The sequence below is a fragment of the Panthera leo genome, chromosome D3 (assembly GCF_018350215.1).
Source record: "Panthera leo isolate Ple1 chromosome D3, P.leo_Ple1_pat1.1, whole genome shotgun sequence".
Lineage (NCBI taxonomy): Eukaryota > Metazoa > Chordata > Mammalia > Carnivora > Felidae > Panthera > Panthera leo.
In genome coordinates, this window is record NC_056690.1 from 35,770,228 (window position 1) to 35,793,332 (window position 23,105).

Below are 23,105 nucleotides of genomic sequence, written 5' to 3' on the forward strand. Positions count from 1 at the left end.
ACACAGAATCTGAAGCAGGCTCCAGGCTACCAGCTGTCAGCACAGAACCCACAAACTGCAAGATCATGACCTGAGTTGAAGTTGTACGCTTAACGGATTGAACCACCCAGGCGCCCCAAGGCTGGGAATTTTAAGGAGAGCGAGTGAGCGACCGAGCGAGCTTGCAGCTGTTCCAGGCTTTCGCCTCGGAGTCGATGATCTCTTAGGACAAGGACCACCCTGGATCCGAGGTACTGTGCCTTCTCCCCACCTGGCCCAGACAACGGAGGCCCCACAGTTGGGGCAGGGGGACCCCGCGGGCAGGTACCTGTTCCAGGCGGCACTTGAGCGCCGCCCACTGCACGTCCCAGGCGGCCTTGTCGCTGGCGTACTGCTGCTGCAGCCGCCGCCGCGCATGCTCGTCCTCCCGCAGCTCCGCGTGCAGGTCCTCCAGCAGGGTCTTGAGCGCACCAAACAGCTGCTGGTTTTCCACCACCTGCAGGGGGGAACATGGAGTCGGGTCTGCCAGTTCGTGCCAGGGTTTTCTTTAGGTCCGAAGAGGAGGGGAGCCTAGCATCAACGGGGTGCCGGGCTGTGTCCAAGGGGCTGTTGCGGTGGGCGTATGCAGAGCAGGTGCGAAGTCTGCACGGTTAGTGGGACGCAGCCAGGGGGTCCCCCTGCTGCCGGCTGTCAGGCTCCTGGGGCTAAGACTCCTAAGGGCCTGTCGGAATAGGAGGGAGGCTGGCACTCAGGCTGGTCCTCCAGGCCCAGAAGCAGAAGGGAGGAAGCTGCAGGAGGCCACGGGGAACCCGGAAGCCGGGGCTGCGAGGACGCTACATGTGACTTCAGACGTCCAAAGCTGTGACTGGGGATGCAGATCTAGCAAGATCTGAACACTCACCGACATATTCTGTCATTTTAATACCAGCCACTGAACCAGAAGGGAATAAAAAATAGGCTCTGTGTCTCTTATAAGCACAGCGTGGTCATACTGTGTGGCTTGTATGGATCAGTATGGCCATGTGGGGAAGGGCATGCTGAGCTTTCATAAACAAAGCCAAAAGTGAACGCTTAACTTGTTCGTGAAGGCTTCCTCATGGTCCTCTGAGATAGAATCACTGTGCCCCTCCTTTCTGCTGCACCAACAGCATGAATAACCATGGCACCTACTGGTTTTCTCGTGCCGCCCCTACTCACTCCACCGCCACGGTAAAGTACAGGGGTGGCGGGCGGGAGACAAAACCTTACCCACTCCTGATTTCCAGTGTTTCACACAGTGCTCAGCCTGTGGGAAGTACGCAAACAGGTCTCATAAATGAAAATGGGATTTTTATCCCTAATCTGCTTACACCTAACTTAGAGATTTTATATTTTCTAAAATCCACCCTGCCCTTTGAAGGCACATTTCAAAACCATGCTGGCTATCTTAGTACATTTTGGCACGGACACTATACCAGAAAGGTTTGTCTAAGTGCATTAAATCCTGAATCAATTATGGTACCTGGATAATAAAAGCCCCATGAGCTCCTCTCTTCCAGTTGGGCAGAAAACACTAAGTGCATCATGAGCTTCCAGACTGTCTCCGGGGAATCTTGTTTGGTGCATTTATGAGGCAGGTAGAATTAAAGCTCTCTCAGTTCTGTCTGGATGCAGACCATCTCGACTTTGGGAACACAGGACCCCTTATTCTCAGAGCAAATCCCCCCTGCTTGATAAACCTCTCATGCCAAGGGCAGCAGGACGCTCACTACTCCCAGCTCTCCTGCATCACGTGGAGAGTCGGTCGTGATTCTAAAACTAGTTAATCCCCTAAACACATGTGCACATAGATAAAAATGGTCAGCCACATTTGGGAAGAATTTAAGATACTTTGGCTATATGTTTGGATTTAAATGAAGTTGAGTTAGAAAAGAGAAACTCCTGGGGTTCCTGGGTGGCTCAGTCGGTTATGTCTCTGACTTGGGCTCAGGTCATGATCTCGCGGGTTGTGAGTTTGAGCCCCGCATCCGGCTCTGTGCTGACAGCTCAGAGCCTGGAGCCTTCTTTGGATTGTCTCCCTCTCTCTCTGCCCCTCCCCCGCGCTCTCTCTCTCTCTCTCTCACACACACTCTCTCTCAAAAGTAAAATAAAAACATTTAAAAAAAAGAAAAGAGAAACTCCTTAACATTAGCAAATTTATTGCTGAAAACTCCCCAGTTTTCCCTGTAAGTTGTCTGAAGTTATATGTGGTAGACTTTCAATTGGGTGGAAAGGCCTATTTGTTACCGTTTATTGGTCTTTCATTATTCTCTCTTTGAACACCAGTTTTTACTTTAGTAGCCCTGAGACTGAAGCCATGAAGGGTACACAGTTCAGTTAACATTTTCAAGATTCAGCCACTAGAGAACCTTCTAAAAATCCTACACATTCCTTCCAACCACCTGAATGTAAGAAAATTACCACTATACTCAGCGAGCTGCTCAGGATATATGTACAACTATAATAAATAACTATAATAAATCAACCTGACACCAAAAGTACTTAAAAATTATGTAAGCACAGGTGAGTGAGAAGAGGTATTGCGATTTTTTTGTTTCAGAAATACACATCCTTCTGAGTACAGAATTTGTTTGAAAAAATGTATTTATATTTTATGGTAGATTCGTTTGGGATTTTCATCTTTGGATTTTAAATTTAAAAAATATATACATTACTACTTTTGGGCTCCTGGGTGGCTCAGTCAGTTGAGTGTCTGACTCTTGATTTTAGCTCAGGTCATGATCCCAGGGTCATGGGATCGAGCTCTACATGGAACTCCACACTCAGCGTGGAGCCTGCTTGGGATTCTCTCTCTGTCTCTTTCTCGCTTTCCTTCTGCCCCTCTCCTCTACTCATGGCTTGCTCGCTCTCTCTCAAAAAAACAAACAATCACTACTTTTTAAGTCTAAGCATTTTAAGCATAACCTAATGGTAAGAGTTTTGATCCAGTCTGAGTAGTCATCTCATGCTCGTGGAAGAAAAAGCAGAAAACTATATAATCAATTCTTGTATGTAATGGACAGCTCCCTACAAACCCCACTTTGTGAATGTAGCCAGCCTGTAGGGTTCTTAGCCCCGCACTAAATGCCTCTGACAACATTAGGACCGGAACTTTGTGGTCCTCGAAAGCAGGTCACATTAATAGTCCTTTTGCAGACAGAAATTTTGGTTCCTCTAGAAATAAGTACTTGCTGCCATTAGCAAATATCAGATTAAATAAAATTAAGCCTTAATGTTTTCATGCACATTTGGGTCAGAGTGATCAACATAATGTGCTGTTATACCAGTAGAATATTAATCATCATGGCAGGAGTTCAAAAACTGCTTTGGGATGAAGGTGGCCAAAGGGAGCAGGAGAGTCCACAGAATCAATGTCATTGATACTCGTTATTATAATCACCCAGGAGCAGCATGTGATATGGCAAGAGGCCAGACTAGCTCTCGGCCATTGGTGCACAACGCCAACGATTGATGTCCAAGAAAAAACTTCTGAAGACCCAGATGGGCCTGATGCTTATCAACTTTTCACAACAAAAACAAACAAAAACCCCAAGCCCCAAACCCAGTAATGAAGAGTAATTCTAATTGCTTCTAATGGGTCAGAGGGTGTGCTAAGATCAGGTATGCTGATCATTCACCTGCATGATGTTATTACCTGCTTCTTGCATCAGTGCTGGGTGCATACCGTCACGTTCCCTGTTACAGACGAGGAACCAGAACACGCAGTAACTAAGGAACTGCCAGGCTCTCTCTGCTAGGAAGTGCAGAACACAGACTGCAATCCAGGTCTGTCCCACCCAAGGCTGGACAAACCGAGCCAAGATATTTAAATTCTGACATTATATTCTACCCAGGTTTTTGTTGTTGTTGTTGTTGTTGTTTTTGAAACGTTGCCTAAGAGAGCCACTTAATCTCTAGGAGCGATTTCCATCCTCCATATCAAAGGTAATAGTATTAGTGAGCCATCCTGAAAGAATGCTTTAAAGTTACTTGTGTTACTTTTTCTTCCCGCGGTGGCCCTTGCTGGGCAATGTTTTGGGTAAAAAGATGATCCTAATCAGGTTAAGAATGGAATCAAGATTCTCTGGTTCGTTTAGAGGTCTTTGGGTGAAAGTCTTCCTGGATACAGACTTTTCGGAAACTTCTGTGCCAGGGGCCCAATTATGCAACCTTTTAGCTTATATATCTGTTAAGCATAGGTCAATTTCAATGAAAAAGGCCAACGTTTCAATCTCTTCAAGATCAGCTTGTTGGCTTTCTTACAAAAAAGCAGGAATAAAATGGCTCCACCATTTCCTTTTCCTTAGGCTAAGGGCATTTGAACCCTTCCAAGTTCATCTCTTTTGGGCAAGCCTTACAATAATTCCAAAATTGGGATCAGGAGCTGGACTGTGCTATAAAGTGTTAAACTTTATACCAGGTTCAAGGTTGGGCTTCAGCTAATTAAGGCTGCCACCCAAATATACAATAAGCATTAATGGAAAGTGAAGAGGAAGTTTCTGAGAAAGGTAACACACCAAGATATTTGTGATGCAATGCCAGCTATTTGATAAAATCGTTCCTGCGTAAGATTTCTAAGATGTGTTTCATAATTCTGTGAGAGAGCTAAGCTACCATCAACCACTTTGCCTGTATCAGAGCCATTAATGCTGGAGATGAGTGTAATCTAACACTGGAACAGATACATTGTTCTGTTCTGTTGACCTGCTGCTAAGGGCCCACCCACAGAATGCCAGATGGCCTCTACTTCCTATTCATTTAGGCTAGTAGACACAGGCAGGGAGTTCTAGAATGCTGTGGTAGCTGCCCTTGACCCCCAACACAGGGAGGCATAGGTCCTATTTCGTAATTACAAAGAGGGACACCTCATACACTATTCAATAAAGTAACCCCTCTACCGGCAAGAGTCCCAAGACAAGTCCTTTACTGTGCGATCAGACAGAAAGGATACATTTACACATCCAACAACATTTTACTATTAATAAGCCATTTGTCGTTCTTACTTCCGTTGTTCCATTTGGATTATTTTTAAGATTCTTTTCTAAAACTACCATCCTCCCACAGATGAAAGAGAAGGCGTCACTGACGACCGGCCACGAAAACATAATCTCTGATGGAGGGTTACAGAGATGAGAAATTCATGTTTGTACAAAAAAGTCGTTTGTCCTTTGGTTGAGAATATGCAGCTGATCCGGGCCACGTGGGCTCTGTGCTGCAGGTCACTGTAATTTTCAGAGAGGTTCCCAAGAATAAACGTGGGTTTGTGAAGGAATTGATGGACATGTAATCAGTAAGTTATAAACCCAGAGTTACCAGCCAAAGGCTTCAAAGAAACCGGGGCAGGTCTGATGGACATCAAGTGGCCAGATGGGAAGAAATCACTTAGTAGCGAGGTTTAGGGTTTGTTGCACACGTAGAAGAGTATGTCATAAACTGCTGACCATGGATGGCTAACACTGGTGGGGGGAGGGGATGGGGACTGAGAGAGTCCTTTCCTGAGTATCCTTCAGCATTTGTGGCTCTTCCCCTCCTGCATCTGTGCTATTTGCACAGTAACAGAAACAAACAAAAACACACAGCAAACATGAATTATGTTTCATAATTATAAGCTCTGGTCTGGTTCTTTTTTTTTTTTTTTTTAATGTATTTACTCTTGAGAGAGAGCAAGCAAGTAGGGGGAGGGGCAGAGAGAGAGGGGGACAGAGGATCCGAAGCAGGCCCTGCACAGACAGCAGAGAGCCCAACATGGGGCTCGAACCCACGAACCATGAGATCATGACCTGAGCTGAAGGCAGATGTTTAACCCACGGAGCCACCCAGGCGCCCCTAGTCTGGTTCTTTTTATAGAGTTGCTTATCTCCTAGGTGAGGTTATATAGTTGCAAAGTCCACAGAATAAACCATGGTACAACATACAAAATTAGGCTCAAGAGGAGAGCTTCCTTATTAAAAAAAAAAAGGGGTGGGGGGGGCGTCTGGGTGGCTCAATTGGTTGTGCGTCCGACTTCGGCTCAGGTCATGATCTTGCAGTTTGTGAGTTCAAGTCCCGCGTTGGGCTCTGTGCTGACAGCTTGGAGCCTGGAGCCTGCTTCAGATTCTGTGTCTCCCTCTCTCTCTGCCCCTCCCCCGCTTGTGCTCTGTCTCTCTCTGTATCTCAAAAATGAATAAATGTGAAAAAAAAAAAAAAAAGAGCAGATCACAGTTCTGACATACAGGCCCTGTCTGGCAAAGGTGCTCTTTCGGAAAGTTCCTGCATCTTGGGCAAAACAGAAAAGTGGGTACCCACGTGAGTCGAAGTCTGGGAGGCCCGGGGAGCCAAAGGCACTGACTTTTACCTAGGATGGCTCTTGAAGGCCCTAAGCTCCAAATGAGTCCTGGACTAGTGAGTGACAAAGGTCCAGGGGAACAGATTCTACTTGGTCCTAAAGCTGGGTCCCAAGGGAGGATCTTAAGTGACCAGCTGTGGTTGGAGACTAACATGAAACATAATTTCATCAGATCTTGCTCTGAGTTTTAAATCAGGTTCTCTATATTTATACTCAGATGCTTTTTTTTTAAATTTTTTTTTTAACGTTTATTTATTTTTGAGACAGAGACAGAGCACGAACGGGGGAGGGGCAGAGAGAGAGGGAGACACAGAATCAGAAGCAGGCTCCAGGCTCTGAGCCATCAGCCCAGAGCCTGACGCGGGGCTCGAACTCACGGACTGCGAGATCGTGACCTGAGCTGAAGTTGGAGTCTTAACTGACTGAGCCACCCAGGTGCCCCGATGCTTTTTTTTTTTTTTTAAGTTTGTTTATTTGAGAGAGAGAGAGAGAGGCAAGGAAGGGCAGAGAGAGAGAATCCCAAGCAGGCTCTGCACTGTCAGCACATGAACTCATGAACCGTGCGCGAGATCATGACCCGAGCCGAAATCAAGAGTCGGATGGTCAACCAACTGAGCTACCCAGATGCCCCTATACTTAGATGTTTTAATAAAGAATATTATGCCACATCCCTGGAAGAAAAAGTGACTTCTCTTTGAATAAATTAATCCGATTCACAGGCGATTACCTATTAGAACCACACAATTCTGGCACAGTTAATCCCCTTGCATTAAAAATCTTGATTTTGGGAATTACTAGTAGATATACAACACATATGAAGCCTTAGGTCTCTAAAGCTTAACATAGTGGCAAGCTTCCTGGAACTAGGTGAGAGCTATCCAATAAGCTCTTGCATGTTTTCCAGTTCTTCCAGAAGACCAGGCGAGCTAAAAGTGCTTTCTGTTGTCGAGGACAATCGGGTTCCTGCCACTAGATCACTAGTCGTGTGACTAAAGATCAGTTAACAGGGAACATTCACACAGCTGAGTATTTTCCAACATGATAATTAAAAACATTTTTTTAACGTTTATTTATTTTATTTTTGAGAGACAGACACAGAGTGCGAGAGGGAGATGGGCACAGAGAGAGGGAGACACAGAATCTGAAGCAGGCTCCAGGCTCTAAGCTGTCAGCACAGAGCCTGACACGGGGCTCAAGCTCATGAACACTGAGATCATGACCCGAGCTGAAGTCAGCCGCTTAACCGACTGAGCCACCCAGGCACCCCAACCTGGTAATTTTTTATGAATTATTCCCAAAGTTGACTCGATACATTTTACCTCTTTGGACATGATGCATTTTGCCATTTACTGCGGCAGCTGTGAGAATATTCACTACGACCCAGAGCGAAGACCGAGGCCTGGGAAATTGCCTTCCTTGGGAATATAGCCTTGGGAAAGGAGTCAGGCCACGCTCCCCATTCTGATTATCACCTTGGCAGGATCTCAGGGTTTCTGCAAAGGGCGCGGCTCTCTGAGACACGTGTTCTTTTTCTTGCAGGCAGGCTGTCCAGCTAATAGCCATGCCACGAAAGGGAGGCAGATCCGCTAACTGAGAATGTTCACTCCCAGGCAATCAGCTGTCGTACAGTAGAGCTCATTAATCTTCTGTCCTCGGATGGACGGCATTGTGCACTTAACTGCTATGGACAGACGGGTCCATTAAAGGCAGTCCTGATTCTGCCCGTCGGCACCCTACCCCGCAGGCCCCCCGTGTGCTTCTAGCGCAAACTGTACAAAGTGATTAGCTCTTGCAAGGGGAAGAGCTAGGAAATCAGCTTGGGAAGGACGAGGCAAAGCGAGATGACACTGAAGTACACTGAACGTGAGGTTCCAGCTGAGTGACTCTGCATTATTTCCCACCCCAAGGGTAAAATTTTCCATGAGAATTGTTTCGAAAACCAGATGTGTTACATTTTTTTCCCTTTTCCTAAGCATTTGGATGCACGCGTGGGAAACACCCAACGCGCGATCTCAGATGCGGCAGGTTTATGGCGAAGTAGTAATCAACAGATGTATTTGGGCTAATCACAGATACTTTGTAGAACGGACTGACAACATCTCTTTTAAAAATAATACAAGTGGTAGGTTTTAAAGGATTATTCGCAAAGGAGTATTTTATTTTCTAACCAAATCAATTGCTGGAAAAACTCACTCCATGAGCTAAAATCTCCCCAGGGACACTGGCATAACGACAAACTTCCTAATAATTGTAATTAAACGTTCATCTGAAAGTATAATCTCTTTCTCGAGTCATACTGTTCAGGGAAAATGAAGGACGGATGGGTGTGCATAGAAAACAGCTCTTCAGTTGTGAAAATCTGATTTGACTGTGGAGAGAAAGCCGACGCAGGGAAACACACATATCCCTCAGGACTGTGCTTAGACATCATTCCTTTTCCTCATTTGGATTTGCGCCAAAGATCTGATGCCAGCCCTCTCCCACTTGACCCCTCTGTGGCTCTGGGCTGAGGGAGGAGCCGCAGCTGTGGAGTCCAGTGCACAGGGAGTGCCCACAAATGTCAGCGGCTGAGTGGTGACAGCCACACCCGGGGTAACTGCTGTGCTCTGGGTCCACCCGTCCCTGCCCCTCACCCCAGAGCCAGGGGTCTAGGGCGTGGGGCTTTGGGTTCTGCCCTGCAGAACTGTCAAAGAAGCAACACGGGGTCAGAAAGGACTCAGTCCAGAAAGCCTGGGGGCAAAAAACCTTTAACGCTGGATGCCTCCTAGCGTCTCAACACTCTAAACCCAACACACGTGCTGTTTTGTACAGAAGCGTGAAAAATCTGGGTGGCAGGAACACTACCTTTTGGTTTATTAAGCAGGGGCTATCTGCTTAATAATTAACAGACGTGGCATCTGGCAATATTTAATAATTATTTCACATTATACACTGAAATCCCACCTCACTTTAATGTGCTTTCATTTTTTTTTTTTAACTCATTTATTTATTTTGACAGAGAGAAAGAGAAAGCATGAGCAGGGGAGGGCAGAGAGAGAGGGAGAGAGAGAGAGAATCCCAAGCAGGCTCCCCATTGTCAGTGCAGAGCCTGATGTGGGGCTTTATCTCACAAACTGCGAGATCATGACCTGAGCTGAAATCAACAGTCAGATGCTTCAACGACTGAGCCACCCAGGCGTCCGTCCCCATGCTTTCATTTTTTTAAGTCTCATCAAATATTTTTATTTCAAGTGGCCCAAAAGGAACTTAAAACACTTTATACATGTTTAGGATTAAAAAAAATACTTTCTCTTTCCTCCTTATGCATCATGTTGCCATATGAGTGATGTTTCTGATGCCTATTCAGCTAAACCTCAACAAAAAAAGCCCTGTACATTCTGGCCACGAGGAGGGCGCTGCACTCCTGTGGCCAGTACCGTCTTCCCAGGAAGTACTGTCTCTTCCTGGGAAGAATGGTCAACCTCTGTAAAGCCACAGATCACTCTACACACAGCTCAACATTTCCCCCTTTCTCCTTCTCAGGGACGTTTGCTGACCTCTGCAACTGATCTGATCCTACTATGCTCCTTGTGTATACATGTAAGCCTAACAAACTAATGGGCTGACCCTGAAATAAAAGACTTAATGATACAATTTCTAGCACAAATGCAGCTACCAGGCAATCACAGGCAGCCAGAGGAGTTTCCTGCTCCCTGGAACACCAGCACATAAAAAAAGATGACACAGACATAGACTGGCAGTCTCCTCTCCCACATGTGGGTAGAATGAGGGGCTGGGACCTCGGCACCCACCTGCTTGTGGAGCTGCCCCCCATGCGCAGGCTGCAGCCGCGATCCGTGGTCACCAATCTGCACAGGGGAGTGTGGAGAATGGTCTCCCATCGAAAAGCCGCAGCCTGGACCATTGTCGTCCCGGTCTGGGCTGTCCCCCTTCGGGTCCCCTTGCTCTCCAAGCTCACCGAGCCTGGGGAGGGTCTCTGGATGCTCACTCTGAAAACAGCAGGAGACAATAATCACAGCTCCACCCAAATCCTTTGCTGTGCAGCCTGGTTTTTATTGTTTGAGGATAATTCTCCACTTTATGGCCTATGAAGTCTTGACTTCTTAGCCTTTTCCCAAATGTGCTCATTTAGCCCATTTCATGAACTCACTGGCCACCTTCTTCATTTATTTATTTATTTTTTAAATGTTTATGTATTTATTTTTGAGGGGGGGTGGGGCAGAGAGAGAGGGAGACAGAGAATCCCTAATAGGCTGTCAGCACAGAGCCAGATGCAGGGCTCAAACACACAAACCATGAGATCATGACCTGGGCTGGATGCTCAACTGAGCCACCCGGGTGCCCCAACCCTCTTCCTTTGAACAGCACATAACGGGTGCCCAGTTGGTCAGCAAAGATTGGAAATTTTACTGTAAGTTATTTTGGCAATGACAAATTCTATGATTTATAAATGATTATTCATTAAAGTTATGGTTTTACAAACTAGAGAAGAAACTCCAAAGGACTGATGAGAAGGAGACTTTACAACTACTTCTAGGTTTTGCTTAATGATGGTTTTCTCGGTCATGGCTCTTTGGAAGCAGGTTGAATTGATTTTGGAAGACTTTCTTCCCTCCTGGAGGAGAGAGAATCCAAGTATCTTCCCCTTCCTAGGATGACTGCAAACTATATACACTGCTCACTAAAGTAAAAGCAGACAAAAAGTTCCTGGGAGTCTAAAGGAAACTGACACTTATGATGCCTTGAAGCCCCTGACACAGGAGTCACGGGTGCGGATGCTCAGAACCTCAGTGGTCCCAGCCCTGCACGCATCAGAAGGCAAGGCTGGAAGGAGCCTGCAGAGCTCGAGGTCACACTGGCTTAATCAATAAGATCAATCAGAAAGGAAGTGGCTCTGTCCTTGTTCTGGGATGAATCCGGGAATATGGAGGCACAGGAGGGAACAGGCACGTGCACAGATTCTGAGGGCAGCAAAAATCTGGCCCATCTGGAGCTTATAAAATGGCATTGGCAGAACGGGCTCTAGCATTTAGGAACAAGAACCAAACGGAAAGAAGAGAGAAAGATTTAGAGCTAGGTTGGACAAACCAGCAAGGCGGAACGAGAGATGGGAAGGGACTCCAGGTGACAATGTCCATGAATCCATAGATGAGCGGCAAAAGAAATGGCAGCAAAACTGTGCTGCACGATGGAGTCATAGACCAGGACTCTGAAAACAAGGTCAAGGGGTGCCTGGGTGGCTCAGTTGGTTAAGCGTCTGACTTCCGCTCAGGTCATGATCTCCCGGTTTGTGAGTTTGAGCCCCGCATCAGGCTCTATGCTGACAGCTCAGAGCCTGGAGCCGCCTTCGGATTCTGTGTCTCCCTCTCTCTGCCCTTCCCCACTCATGCTGTCTCTATTTTATTAAAAAAAAACAAAAACGAGGTCAAAGGACAGCACGGGATTCTTGGTCTAACGTATAACTCGACAACCTGTTGCATTTCCATGGCCTGCGTTGGACTTGATAAAATAACGCGAAATGGCAGAGTGTGACTCTGTATGTAGAAGGCAGAGGGACAGCAGTGCCTGGGGGGCAAGAACAAAACGGACGCAAATAAAACAAACGCTCTGGGCAGAGGTACCTCCGTGAAATCCTCGCCTTCCTCCTCCATCTGTTTCCCTTGCCGCCAGAGCTTCAGCAGCCACCTGAGTTTGACGTAGAAAAGGAAAATGTTCTGCTTCAAGGAATGGAGCTCCTGCTGCATCAGATTTCTCTCATCACTCCAGGTTCGCTCATGGAGGGTGTTTTGCAAAGCCAGGCTGTGCATTTCTAGCTCTTTCCACCTCAAGGCGTAGAGGTGCTCCTCCTCCATCTTGAATGGAAAAAAGGAGAGAGTGTGACAGTGGCTCTTCCCACCTGCCACCCAAGCCAAACCAAAAGTCTTTGCAAACTGCCGTTCAATCCTTACCATGTTGCACCTGGGACGTGAAACACGGAAACTCCCTGAGACATGTACTAGTTATAAAAACCTCAAGGGTTTTCCGATTCAGAAGCAAACCCTATTTCAAAGTAAGGGGTTATAATCGATTTTCATTGTCAAGTCTCTCGGGGTGTTTTTAGTGGTCTCTAAACTTCAGGAAAATGGTTTTTCGGATGTACTACCTGCAGCTGATTTCCATGCAGATTCCATGTGCCCTCTGGATGTGGGCTTGCACACAAAGGCACGCTGGGATTGTAAAGGGGGGAGTAGGTGGAGATCCTTCCCCTTGGCTTCCTGAGCCTTCTGGTGTGCACACCCCCAGCAGAAGGTGGAGATTGCCAAGCTGACGGAGAGGCCCGCAGAGAGCAGGCGGGCGAGGCAGGTCGGGGAGCAGGGATTTCTCTAGATGTGAGGTCCTCTGCTGCATACAGTGGTGGGCAAACAAGAATCTGACAACCTGCTGCCACACTTAGGACTTCACGTTCCTATCAGTTATGAGTGACCCTTAGGGAAAGAAAGCATTGCTGAAAAGGAAGTGTTTCCCTTTGCTATGCTAAATTCCTGCTTTTCAGCATGGGTACAGGCACCTTACAAGCAATAAACCATCATTATGTCGATAATGACTAAGCCAAGGGGTGTGAATAAAATCTTATTGCACAGATTAGGGCACAAGAATAATATCAATAGTAGCTAAAGTGATAGACGGGATGAAAACTTTCTGTTCCACAGTCCGAAAAACAAGCGTTAGGATGCCAGCCTTGTTTTGAGCTGTCCTCTCCCGCTTTAACACGCCCCCTGGGCCAAAGATCAAGGCAGTGAGTTTTGTTTTGTCTCACTTTCTTAAAGTGCTAGATTCGTGCGCAGAAACCATGGGGATGCGACAATGGCTGCCTGAGGTCCACGCCTATGTGTCCCATGTGCTTAAAGCCACTGAAGAGAAGCAGCTCTGGGAAGGTCCTGGGTCTGCGCACAGACTTGCGTGGCCAGTCGTTGTACCGGATCTTTTTTGCACTTCAAGCTGCGATAACACAAAATAGTGGTGATTTAATTCACCACCTTGGCAGCCTCAGAGTCCTTCCAGGGGTTCTCTGCCCCGTGGGCACAAGAGCAGGACAGAGCGGGGAGAGGGGCAGCCTCCCACACTGGACATTCACCGTTTGCAGTGTTATCTCAGGCCATCGACCAACTGGGGAGGCTTCAGCACCCTAGGCCGCAAAGCGAAGCTAACTCGGGATGTGCAGAGCACCTAGCTCAGGGCAGGTATGTCAGAGGTTCTAGAGTGTTAGTCAATGGAGGCCAGGGAGGGCGGGGGGTGGGCGACTGGGGGTGGGGCTGTTCTGTCCGCTATTCTGCAGCCTCCTGCCAACGTTCCTTCCCAGACTCTGACTTCCCCAAACGTCCTGGCTGCCTCCGCCTGTCCCATGACGCCAAGCACTTCTCAAGTCTCAGGGTCGGTCCTCTGCCCTCAGGACACGTTAGGAAAAACTGTCCCTTTCCCTCTGAACAAGCCTGGATGACCTCTCACCCCCTCCAAGCTGCAACACACTCCTCTACCCTGAATCCAACCACGAGGCCCACCCGGGGCCCTGCCATTTTGCATCTCCAGGATGGACTCTCTTCTCAAACATGATTTTTGGTGCAGTTAAAAAAAAAAAAAAAAAGGGAAAGTAAGTTATTTAGGAAATAAGTGCCCGTGTCTGCTAATCCTTTCTCTTAGCAACTCTGGTAACAGATTTAACAGATAAAGGATGATTAGCCAGGTTATTCTAAAACAGAAGAGTTAACGAGGCCGCAGCTCAATTAATGGCAGGTTTTTGAAGACAACCGTTTAGGGTGAGCTGCTAAAGTTTCTACCAGAAAGCTTACCACATCGAGAAAGCTTACAAATCTGCGGGACAACAAAAGTTATGGACACACTTTTCATGTCCAGATGCATGAAGGCCCTTATTTGATTTTTCTTTGCTGGCCATGGCTGCAGGAAAAGGTAGATTCGATGTTCGGAAGAACTTCCTGCAGACCACAGCGTAAATACAGTCAAAGCACGTTCTAGAAGAGAAAGGCAGACAGTTCTCTTTAGGAGACGTCTGAGGGGCCGCTCAGTGGAGGATCCTCCAGCCCTGTGAGTCCAGGAGCCTGTGCATGACAGCTTTCTCTCAAATACATCCTGCCATCTGCCTCCAGGGGCTGTGCAGTCAGAGACCTGGTTGTGCTGAAATCGCGTTACATATTTACCTTACGAATCCTGTCTGTAAATTTCTCTGTCTCCTCTTGATGCAGTCTGGCCGCCTGTGCAAGCTGACCCTGCAGCTCTTCTAGCGATACACTCTGTTCAGGTAAAACAGGGGGGCCCCTGAGCTGATCGGTGGGATAAAGGAAGGGGTTTAGTGGACGCGAGGACTCTGCCTGACGTGAAGACGCAGGACAGACATCTGCACAAACCGGGGACACACACGGAGCGACACAGCACGTGCGGGCGCTGCAGCAGGGGAGTGAGTCTGGGGCAGCTCCCCCAAGATCCTGCCCTGGGCTCTTGTGTCGTCTGTGACGGAAGCCTGGACGCCCTCATCTCTCTCCTGGGAGACAGGTGCGTCGCGGTGCCTGTGACCCGAACTTCGACCACCATGGTACCCACCAACCAGGCTGAGACCCAATTAGTCTCTGCTACCACAGCAGCCTTTCAAAATGCCGGGGCGGTCAGAGCTGGCAACTCTGATCGAGTCAAACGTGACCACCTCACACGAGTCGGTCTCTGAGATTCACTGCCCGGGTTCGTTCTAAGCTGCATAATTAATTTGCTCATACGCTTTCTTAGTAGAGATTTTCGTGCTCAGTCCAGAATGCCTTTTTCTTTCTTGGGCAGCGGTAGGCTGGATGCGCAGGATAACTGGGGTGGGGGTGCCCAGAAACACTGTCTCAGCCTTTTCAGTTGTACACAGTGCCTACAAGGAACTGCACCAAGTTCTGCTTATTACATTTTAGGTTAAAAATAGTCAAAGGAATCTTTTTTTTTCATGCTTCTCATTGGTAATGTCTACCTACTGGTACAGCCTATCTTTTGTGTCCAAATGGCAACGATAGAGAAATCAAAGCTACTATTTTTGAAAGAAACGGTATTTTTTTTTTTAGAGATGGAAACAGTTACATTAAAATCAGTGGGGGGGGGGGGGGTTAGCTATGATCTTGTATTAACCTGGGTTGACCATGTGCCTCCAGATGGTGTGTGTGTGTGCGGAAGCCAGCAACAGAACATAAACTTTCCTTTCCTTGGGGATTCCTAGGCCACCGGGTGACAATCAGTTCAAAGCCTAATCTTGGTGAGGCTGGCTCTCATTATGGTTATGTGAGGAAGACTTCATGCTGGTCGATAAGCTTCCCTCTGCCAGCAGGCAGATGTCTGTCCAGTTGAGCCCTACACAATGTGCAGCCCTTTGGAGCCCTGGTTCATTGCTTTCTCTGCCTGTGTTGGACCCAAGGCCCTGTGTCCTGTCCCCATGCAGCTATTAAAACCCAAGGCTCTGGCTTACCAATCAATTCTGGCAACTATCCCCCTAACAAGCTCACCCAAAAGCCAGAGACTGCTCTAATGTTCTCTTCCGAAATCAGTTCCACCCCTTGAAGATTTCCCCAAATTTCTTGGGAATTCAGCTACATATTTAAAACGGCATTTTATTCTTTATGCAGCACTTAAAAAATTTTCTTTTAATGTTTATTTAAAACTCTCTTGAGAGACAAAGAGAGAGAGGCAGAGCATGAGTGAGTGAGGAGCAGAGAGAGAGGGAGACACAGAATCTGAGCAGGCTCCAAGCTGTCAGCACAGAGCCTGACGTGGGGCTCAAACTCACAAACCGTGAGACCATGACCTGAGCCGAAGTTGGACGCTTAACTGACTGAGCCACCCAGGCGCCCCTACTTTATGCAGCACTTTATTCAACAAATATTTACTGAGCACCTACAGTGCTTGGCAGTGTACTGGGGATTTAGGAGTAAATAAAGCTGCCCCAAATCTCTGCCCTCATGGGGTATCCCTTCTGACGGTTTAGGGATTTTGCACAGGAGTGCTTTCAGGTGACCCAGGCTACTCTCCTCCCAGCTTTACTTTTCAGTTACTCATTAGTCTATACATTTAAAATGTAAAAATCCTTCATGTTTTGATACATCTAATACTAGCCCGAAGCTCAGTATTATTAGATGTTGAAACAGGCATCCTAATCAACCCTTTTAAGAAAATCAAGTATCTGTTAATTTAGTTTCTATAGTATTAAACCAAACTAGTTAGTTTGGTTTTAATCTTAATAAGTCATGTACAGGGGCGCCTGGGTGGCTCAGTTGGTTAAGTGTCCGACTTGAGCTCAAGTCATGATCTCACCATTCCCGAGTTTGAGCCCTGCGTTTGTCTCTGTGCTGACCGCTCAGAGCCTGGAGCCTGTTTTGGATTCTGTGTCTCCCTCTCTGTCTCTGCCCCTCCCCACTCGTGCTCTGTCTCTCTCTCTCAAAAATAAATAAACATTCAAACGAATTTTAATAAATAATGTACATAAACTTTTTTTTGTTTATTTATTTATTTTTTAGAGAGAGAGAGAGAGAGAGAGTAGGGGAGGGGCAGAGAGAGAATCCCAAGCAAGTTCTACACTGTCAGCACAGAGTCCGATGTGGGGTTCGAACTCATGAACTGTGCACTTATGACCTGAGCCGAAATCAAGAGTCAGACGCTTAACCAACTGAGCCACCCAGTTGCCCCTACACTGTTTTTATTTCAAACAAATATATGAGCCTCATACTTCAGCATTGTTTGACTAAAAATGTGTCCCTCTGTTGGAGCCACATCTTTGAAGCGTCACAGAAAAGGACCCGTGATGTCCTACGACATTGTTTCTCTGGGGCATCTGATTTACCTACAGTGGCTCTGTGTCATCTGTGGAGTATGGTCAACAACGGAAACTCAGTCCTCTTCGTCTATTAGAAGTTTTATTTTTCTTTACTGTCCGTTTTTGTGCATGGAATCTTAAAACTCCTCCTGACAGCTAACTGTTCCTAGCTGGGATGCTGTCACTCCAAATTACAAAAAACAAAGTACAAACATGCTCTGGTCAAAGTTTCGGTCCAGAATTATTCCACCGTCACATGACTGCATCCAGCCACATACATTTGGAGGAAGTGTTCACATAACACCTAGACCTCTAGACAGACTCTATTCCACCTCTACCACGAGGACTTCATTTTCTGGTGAGTTCCATTTTGTTCTGGCCAGTTTTGTTACTGCTTCTTCCAGAAGCCATAGATGAAGTCAGCACATGTGTGCATATACTTGGCATAAGACCCCATGTCATTTTATCCATTGTGGCTGGTATTTCACAGCTGGGGCATAAGGGGTCACAAATGCTTCATGTGTGTCGTTGACTAAGGGATCAAAGGAGGAGTTGGGGAAGAGAGCCCTTTGAGATTCCTGCTCTAGAAACTCAATCCTCTGGGCCACGGGCTTGGTTTCATTTATATCTGAAATGTGACCAGTGCCCATGCTCAGCCACTTCTCATTCAGAACTATTTTTAAGGCGCCCCACACATTCCGAGCTGCATATCCTATACGTTGTTCTCTCTTAACAAGTGGGACTCTCTCAGCAGGGTTGTCGGGAGCCACAGGGAGCAAAGTCAGGGGACAAATCTGGTGCACAGTGGGAGAACAGAGCTAACATGTACTGAGATGAATAGGTACGAGGAATATCTGTCCTTCTGAGCTGTGAATTTTGGCGTGCCTCATGAATGGGTTAGTGGGTATTAGTGGGTTCTGGCTTCAGCTTTCTCTGCCTGTGATCGTTTTAAGAGTGCTGGGTGTGGATGTTCCCGTCCCCTCCTAAGATTAGAGTGTGCACCATCTGCGAGGCAGGCCTTCTATTTGTTGTCACCTAGTGACAGACTCGTCATGTCCCAAAATGCAACAGTGTGAGAATATAGCTTTTCTTTTTCTCCTTCTTGGGGTTACTGCTGCTGCCGGTGGTAGTTCTGGTAGTAGGTAGTTCAACCCGGCCCAAATACCCACATCTGCCAAAATAAGAATGCATCTTCTCTTCTCTAACCCCAAATATGAAAATCTACAAGGCAAGTAACATGGAAGTCATTTCACAAATGGAGCTTGAGGAATGGATCCATTTTTAAAAAAACTTCAGCTTAAACACAGAAAGTTTCTGCCCCCGACCCCCTGCCTTTTTTAAGCTATTGATAGCAGGTATCCGATCAGCTCCCCACCCCCAAAGAGCTAAAGGAAATTCATGCAAGTATAGTAGTAATCGGCTTGCACAGAAGGTAATTTCAAAGGCGACGTAAGAGGAAGTGAGACAACTCCTCGAGGCACGCCGGCCTCAGTCTCGGCCTCGTTCTAGACAGAAGTGTCTGGGTTCGCCTTTTCTGCACTTATGGGGGCATTGTGCACTGTCACACTGACGGCCTGCATGAGTCTTCACCGGGAGATGCTTCTGGGTGGGTCGGGCTGCCCTGCTCACGGACAGGAGCTCTGTGTACCGTTTCACGACAGCCTCACGGGAAAGAGGTTGCGGGCCACGGATCGGGGGATGTTTTCATTAGAAGGCTTTTAAGAGTTCTACGTCTAGCATTGTCCACTGTACAATTCTTTAGCCCAGTGTCATATTCGAAGACCAAACTAAGCAGTCTGTTGGGGTGACATCCACCCCAGGGACACAGCAGCTCTCTCAAGACCCCGACTCTACAGACAGTCTATGTTGGGTTCCTCTCATAAAAGGAAAAATGACAGAGCTATCAAAGTGGTCATAGAATAGGTTTTATCTTTTAAAAAAATACTTTAAAATATAGTGTGTTTGCACATATATAACTGAACCTTCCGTCTGAAATGCCTTAGGGAATAGTCAGAACAAAGGATGCTCAAGTCCCGATTAATACTATTCCCCCTTCTAGGAAATGATGCTGCCTGGGCCTTGCCTTTCACGATGAGCTTTTTCCCTTTGTCATCAAAATTTATAAAATGAAAGGAAACTGGACAGATGTGTAAAGGAGGCAACATACCATGCATGGCAAGAGAACTAGGTGTGCAGTCACTCACCCCAGCGATCTGGGTTTCAGAACATCCTCCACAGGAGATGGAGCTCTTCTGAGCAGCACCCCCCACCCCCCACGTCAGGGTGGGGAGAGGGCTGAACCAGGCCTGAGGAGTCCCTTCGGGACCCGCCCCGCCTCGAGCACCAAATACCCGGGGACTTCCTGGCAAGCCACCTCACTCTCAGACCTCGATTTTCTCACGCTCAGAATGAGGCCCTTAGCCTGAAGATCCGACATTCCCTCCCGAGCTCTATCGTGCAGGGATCCTAAGTCACCACGTGGCACCAGCTAACTCTGCGAATCTATCGCTCACGGAGGTTTATTTTCGCACAACACTCAGTTTGATTCAACACAGTATTTTCCTCTCCCCGAAGTTGCTGGGTTCCAAAGCTACACAATGCCGTGTGTGTGTATGGCAGGCAATGGGGAAGCTTCTCGACGCCCCGGCATTAAGCAACATTTCCTCAGAGTTTAACTAAGCAAGGCGGCATGTGACGTGCCTTGAATGTTAAACGAGGAGGAAGCTGCAGTTATCCTCAAACAGCGATCAGAGAGCGCGGGGCTGCCTTGTTTAGCCGGAGCTATGCTGGTACAGCATCAGGAAGCAGCCAGTAAAAAATCTGCGCTCTGGGGGGGCAGAGGACACTGGAACCACAGCTAGGGAAGCTGTGACACCGCTTCCCACCTGGCCATCTTCAGTGGCAGGGCATATTTCCCTCTTTATCCATAGCCACACTTTACATTTCCAGAGCGTCCAGCGCTTTTCGGGGTACTTTCTCAATAGCTCATCGGCTCTGAGAATCTACGAGTAATCACGTGAGTCAGGGGGAACAGTATTTCTCCTCCCATTTCACAGATGAGAAAACAAGAGGCTGAGACTTGCTTGAGAAAGAGCTAGTAACGGACAAAGCTGGGCTTGAGCCCAGGGATCCTGACGCCCGTGCCAGACTGGATTCCAGCACAGCGTGACCTCCCTGCTAGAAAGAGCTAGTGGTACAGTGTTAGCTGCGGACTAGGAAATGTGTCTTCCTGAGGGTTCGTTCCATCCTGGAGAGGAATCATTCAGTTCTTTTGAAATGTACACAGTTGTGAGGTTGCTACTGCCCAAGCAAAGCAGCATTCTCAGATAAAGACCCTGTGTGGGGCACAGGCCGATCAAAGGGGCTTACCGCGAAAGTTGCAGAGTTATAAGACACAACAATCACTAAATCTGTATTTGGGGAAACCCCCAACTAGGTGGTGTTTGCTTTCACTTTTGGTATAAAACCTAGGGACATCTTACCTGCAAGTTTGGAACGAAACACACTAGAAATGATATGCTGCGATATATGCCCAACTCCAGGCCCAAAGACAGTGTCCAGAAAACGTTTTCTAAATTACAGATGCTCGTTCTTCCAGCCGGGAAGGCCCGGGGTACCTGTGATCGTCTGTGGAGGCTCCGCACAGCACACTGGGCTCCTGCTTGCTTTCTGGGAGTTTGGCCCTGACGTGTGCTCGGCCCTCAGCATGCGGGCTGCCTCCTTGTCACGGCTCTGTGTGACTCATAGTTACATTCTTCCCTTTGGGGCAAGGACCTGGATGCTACCTTCTCGGACAAGCTGGGCCTCTGCCAAATAATATAAGGATGGTGGGACTACACAGGATAGTTCCGAAAACTGTTTTTGTTTTCATGGAAGCCTTTCAAGGGCAGTTTAAATGTGTTACCGTACGCCCAAATCAATGAGGGTAGGGATGTGACATACTCTTACAGGACAGGGGAAAAGCCCAGACCAGAGATACGTGAGCTCAGCTCTGGGTAAGCCAGCAGCCCCGTGTGCCGACCTGTGATGTCAGGACCCGCAGCTACCCAAGGCGCTGGCTGCAAGCTGAGCTCAAGGGCACAGGTGCTGCTCTACCCCAAGTGCCTCTGTGAGCATCCCTTCGTAGTCAAATGCCTGACTCTTTTGCTGAGTGAGCTTCAGTGTGCTTCCAGGAGTGAGTCCCCTGTCTTTGTCACCTCTGCTGTTTGGGAGCCACCGGGATGTCTTAGAGCTGAGCAGTAACATCCCTGCTGGGGCTGGGAAATGAAGCCTCTTCAGCTAGACCTTTCCTAACGTGGAGCAGGATGCTCTATTCCTGCAATCACCCACCCTTGACCAGCAGTACCGGAGCCAGCGAGTCATTCCTTGGGGACACCTGTCTCTCTGTCCTGGGTGGAATTACTTGGCAGGAAGAGCTTTCACCAACAGGACGGCTGACAACTGTTTCGCGCGATGGAGCATCTAGGGTGTCTGGGAGCTTTGTTGACAAGAGGTTACCATGGCAACAGAGCCTGCTGAAGAGCCCCCAGGCCGGGAGCGCACTCCCTGCTTCTGCTCACCGGCTGGAGCACTGTCACCAGAAACTACAGGACAGGCCACATGAGACACAGGGAAGGACAGTTTCCTCCACACCAGCAAACACAGTGCTTGGTTTTCATGCCTGCTTTTTCTAGTGTTTGACACAAAGCTACGGAACACTCACCAATCAGTCTCCTATGTTTTGCTAAAGCTCCCGGCGCCCGTGGGCGGGACGATGGCCGTCGGACCTGGGTGCTGGCAGTCCGCTGGCATTCACCCTGTGCAGACCCTTGTCTTCCATTTGCATGCAATGGTTTGAGTACCCAGGAGTCCTGCCTCGTTCCATCTCAGCCCACCACATCCCCTAAGGGCCTTGGACCCAGGGAGGAAACATCACACAGCCAGCCACACAGCAAAAGGAGGGGCGGGAGGGCAGGGGGTGCTGACCTCTAGACTGAAGTAGCTCTGGCCTGCCTGCTGGCAGCTCCCAGCGTCCCCATCAGCCCGGCGGTGCAGCTGTTCCGGCTCTTCCCCGCGTTCCTGACCCGGCTGCCACTCCGGCTGACCTCTCAGTTTGGACTGTTAGGTGCATGGGAGGGATTTGGTTTGCTTTGGTTTGGTTTTGAATTTTAAATAAACAACAAAGGGGAAGGGCGTGGTGGTGGTGGGGGGGGTAGGGACTGGGGCTCGAGAAAACAAAAGTGGGCAAGGCAGACAACTGAAACCACCACCAGACGAGGAAAAGCATGAACAGACACAGCGCCGTACAAGAGTGACGAGGACAGAGCCAAAATGGGGATGCGCAAGACGATGGGTGAGAGATCTGGAAAGCAAAAAGAGAAACAGAGGGGGGAAGAAGGCAGAACACTGGTTATGAGGCGCATGCAATGGGGATGCGTGAATCAGACTGAACTGCAAGCACACACCCACGAAGGATACGGAAACAAGGCTCCTCCTTCCTCGCTTGTGGTCGAGCAGCAAAAGCCATAATCCAGGAGGCAGCTGGGTCATGCACCCAAGGGCGATGCATAGGAAAGCAGTCCTTGGAAGGCCACTCCACTCCGCCATACCCTCGGCTCACGGAGGGCAGCGACTTTCTCCATCAGAGCCATCCTTCTCCCGGGGGCCGACTCCTCTCCCCACTCTGGCTCATCTTCCAGCAGGAGCCGCTGGGCCTGGCTGCCTAGGGCTTTGCAGAACTGTACTGTGTCCCTCCAGCAATCAACCCAAGCAGGGATGCAAACGCTCCTGAGCGAGTCTGCTAAGTATCCTGACTGTGAAATGAGTTTGTACTTTGTTTTTAAACTCCTCTGCTTCTTCATCGGGACAGCCGGTCGTTTGAGACACCAAAAAAAAAGGAGAAAGGACGGACTGCGTCGATCCCTATCGCTTCCATTGGGGTGAGCCTTGTGTCATGAGGGAGGGCCTCTAAGCCAAGAG

At 48.1% G+C, this 23,105-nt stretch overlaps 1 protein-coding gene across 4 annotated transcripts in view; it reads right to left on the reverse strand.

Annotated features, from left to right (window-relative positions):
- Positions 1-23,105, reverse strand: part of MTCL1 (microtubule crosslinking factor 1) — a 129,031-nt gene that overhangs the window by 24,273 nt on the left and 81,653 nt on the right. For 2 of the 4 annotated variants that reach the window (XM_042909628.1, XM_042909631.1), the window contains exons 6-10: positions 22,113-22,244; positions 14,515-14,607; positions 11,944-12,174; positions 10,114-10,311; positions 308-475 (exon numbers count right to left, since the gene is read on the reverse strand). In XM_042909628.1, the coding sequence (XP_042765562.1) occupies positions 308-475; positions 10,114-10,311; positions 11,944-12,174; positions 14,515-14,607; positions 22,113-22,244 (822 nt within the window). The remainder of the gene's footprint in view (positions 1-307; positions 476-10,113; positions 10,312-11,943; positions 12,175-14,514; positions 14,608-22,112; positions 22,245-23,105) is intronic. The other 2 variants (XM_042909630.1, XM_042909629.1) reach the window with 2 other exon arrangements.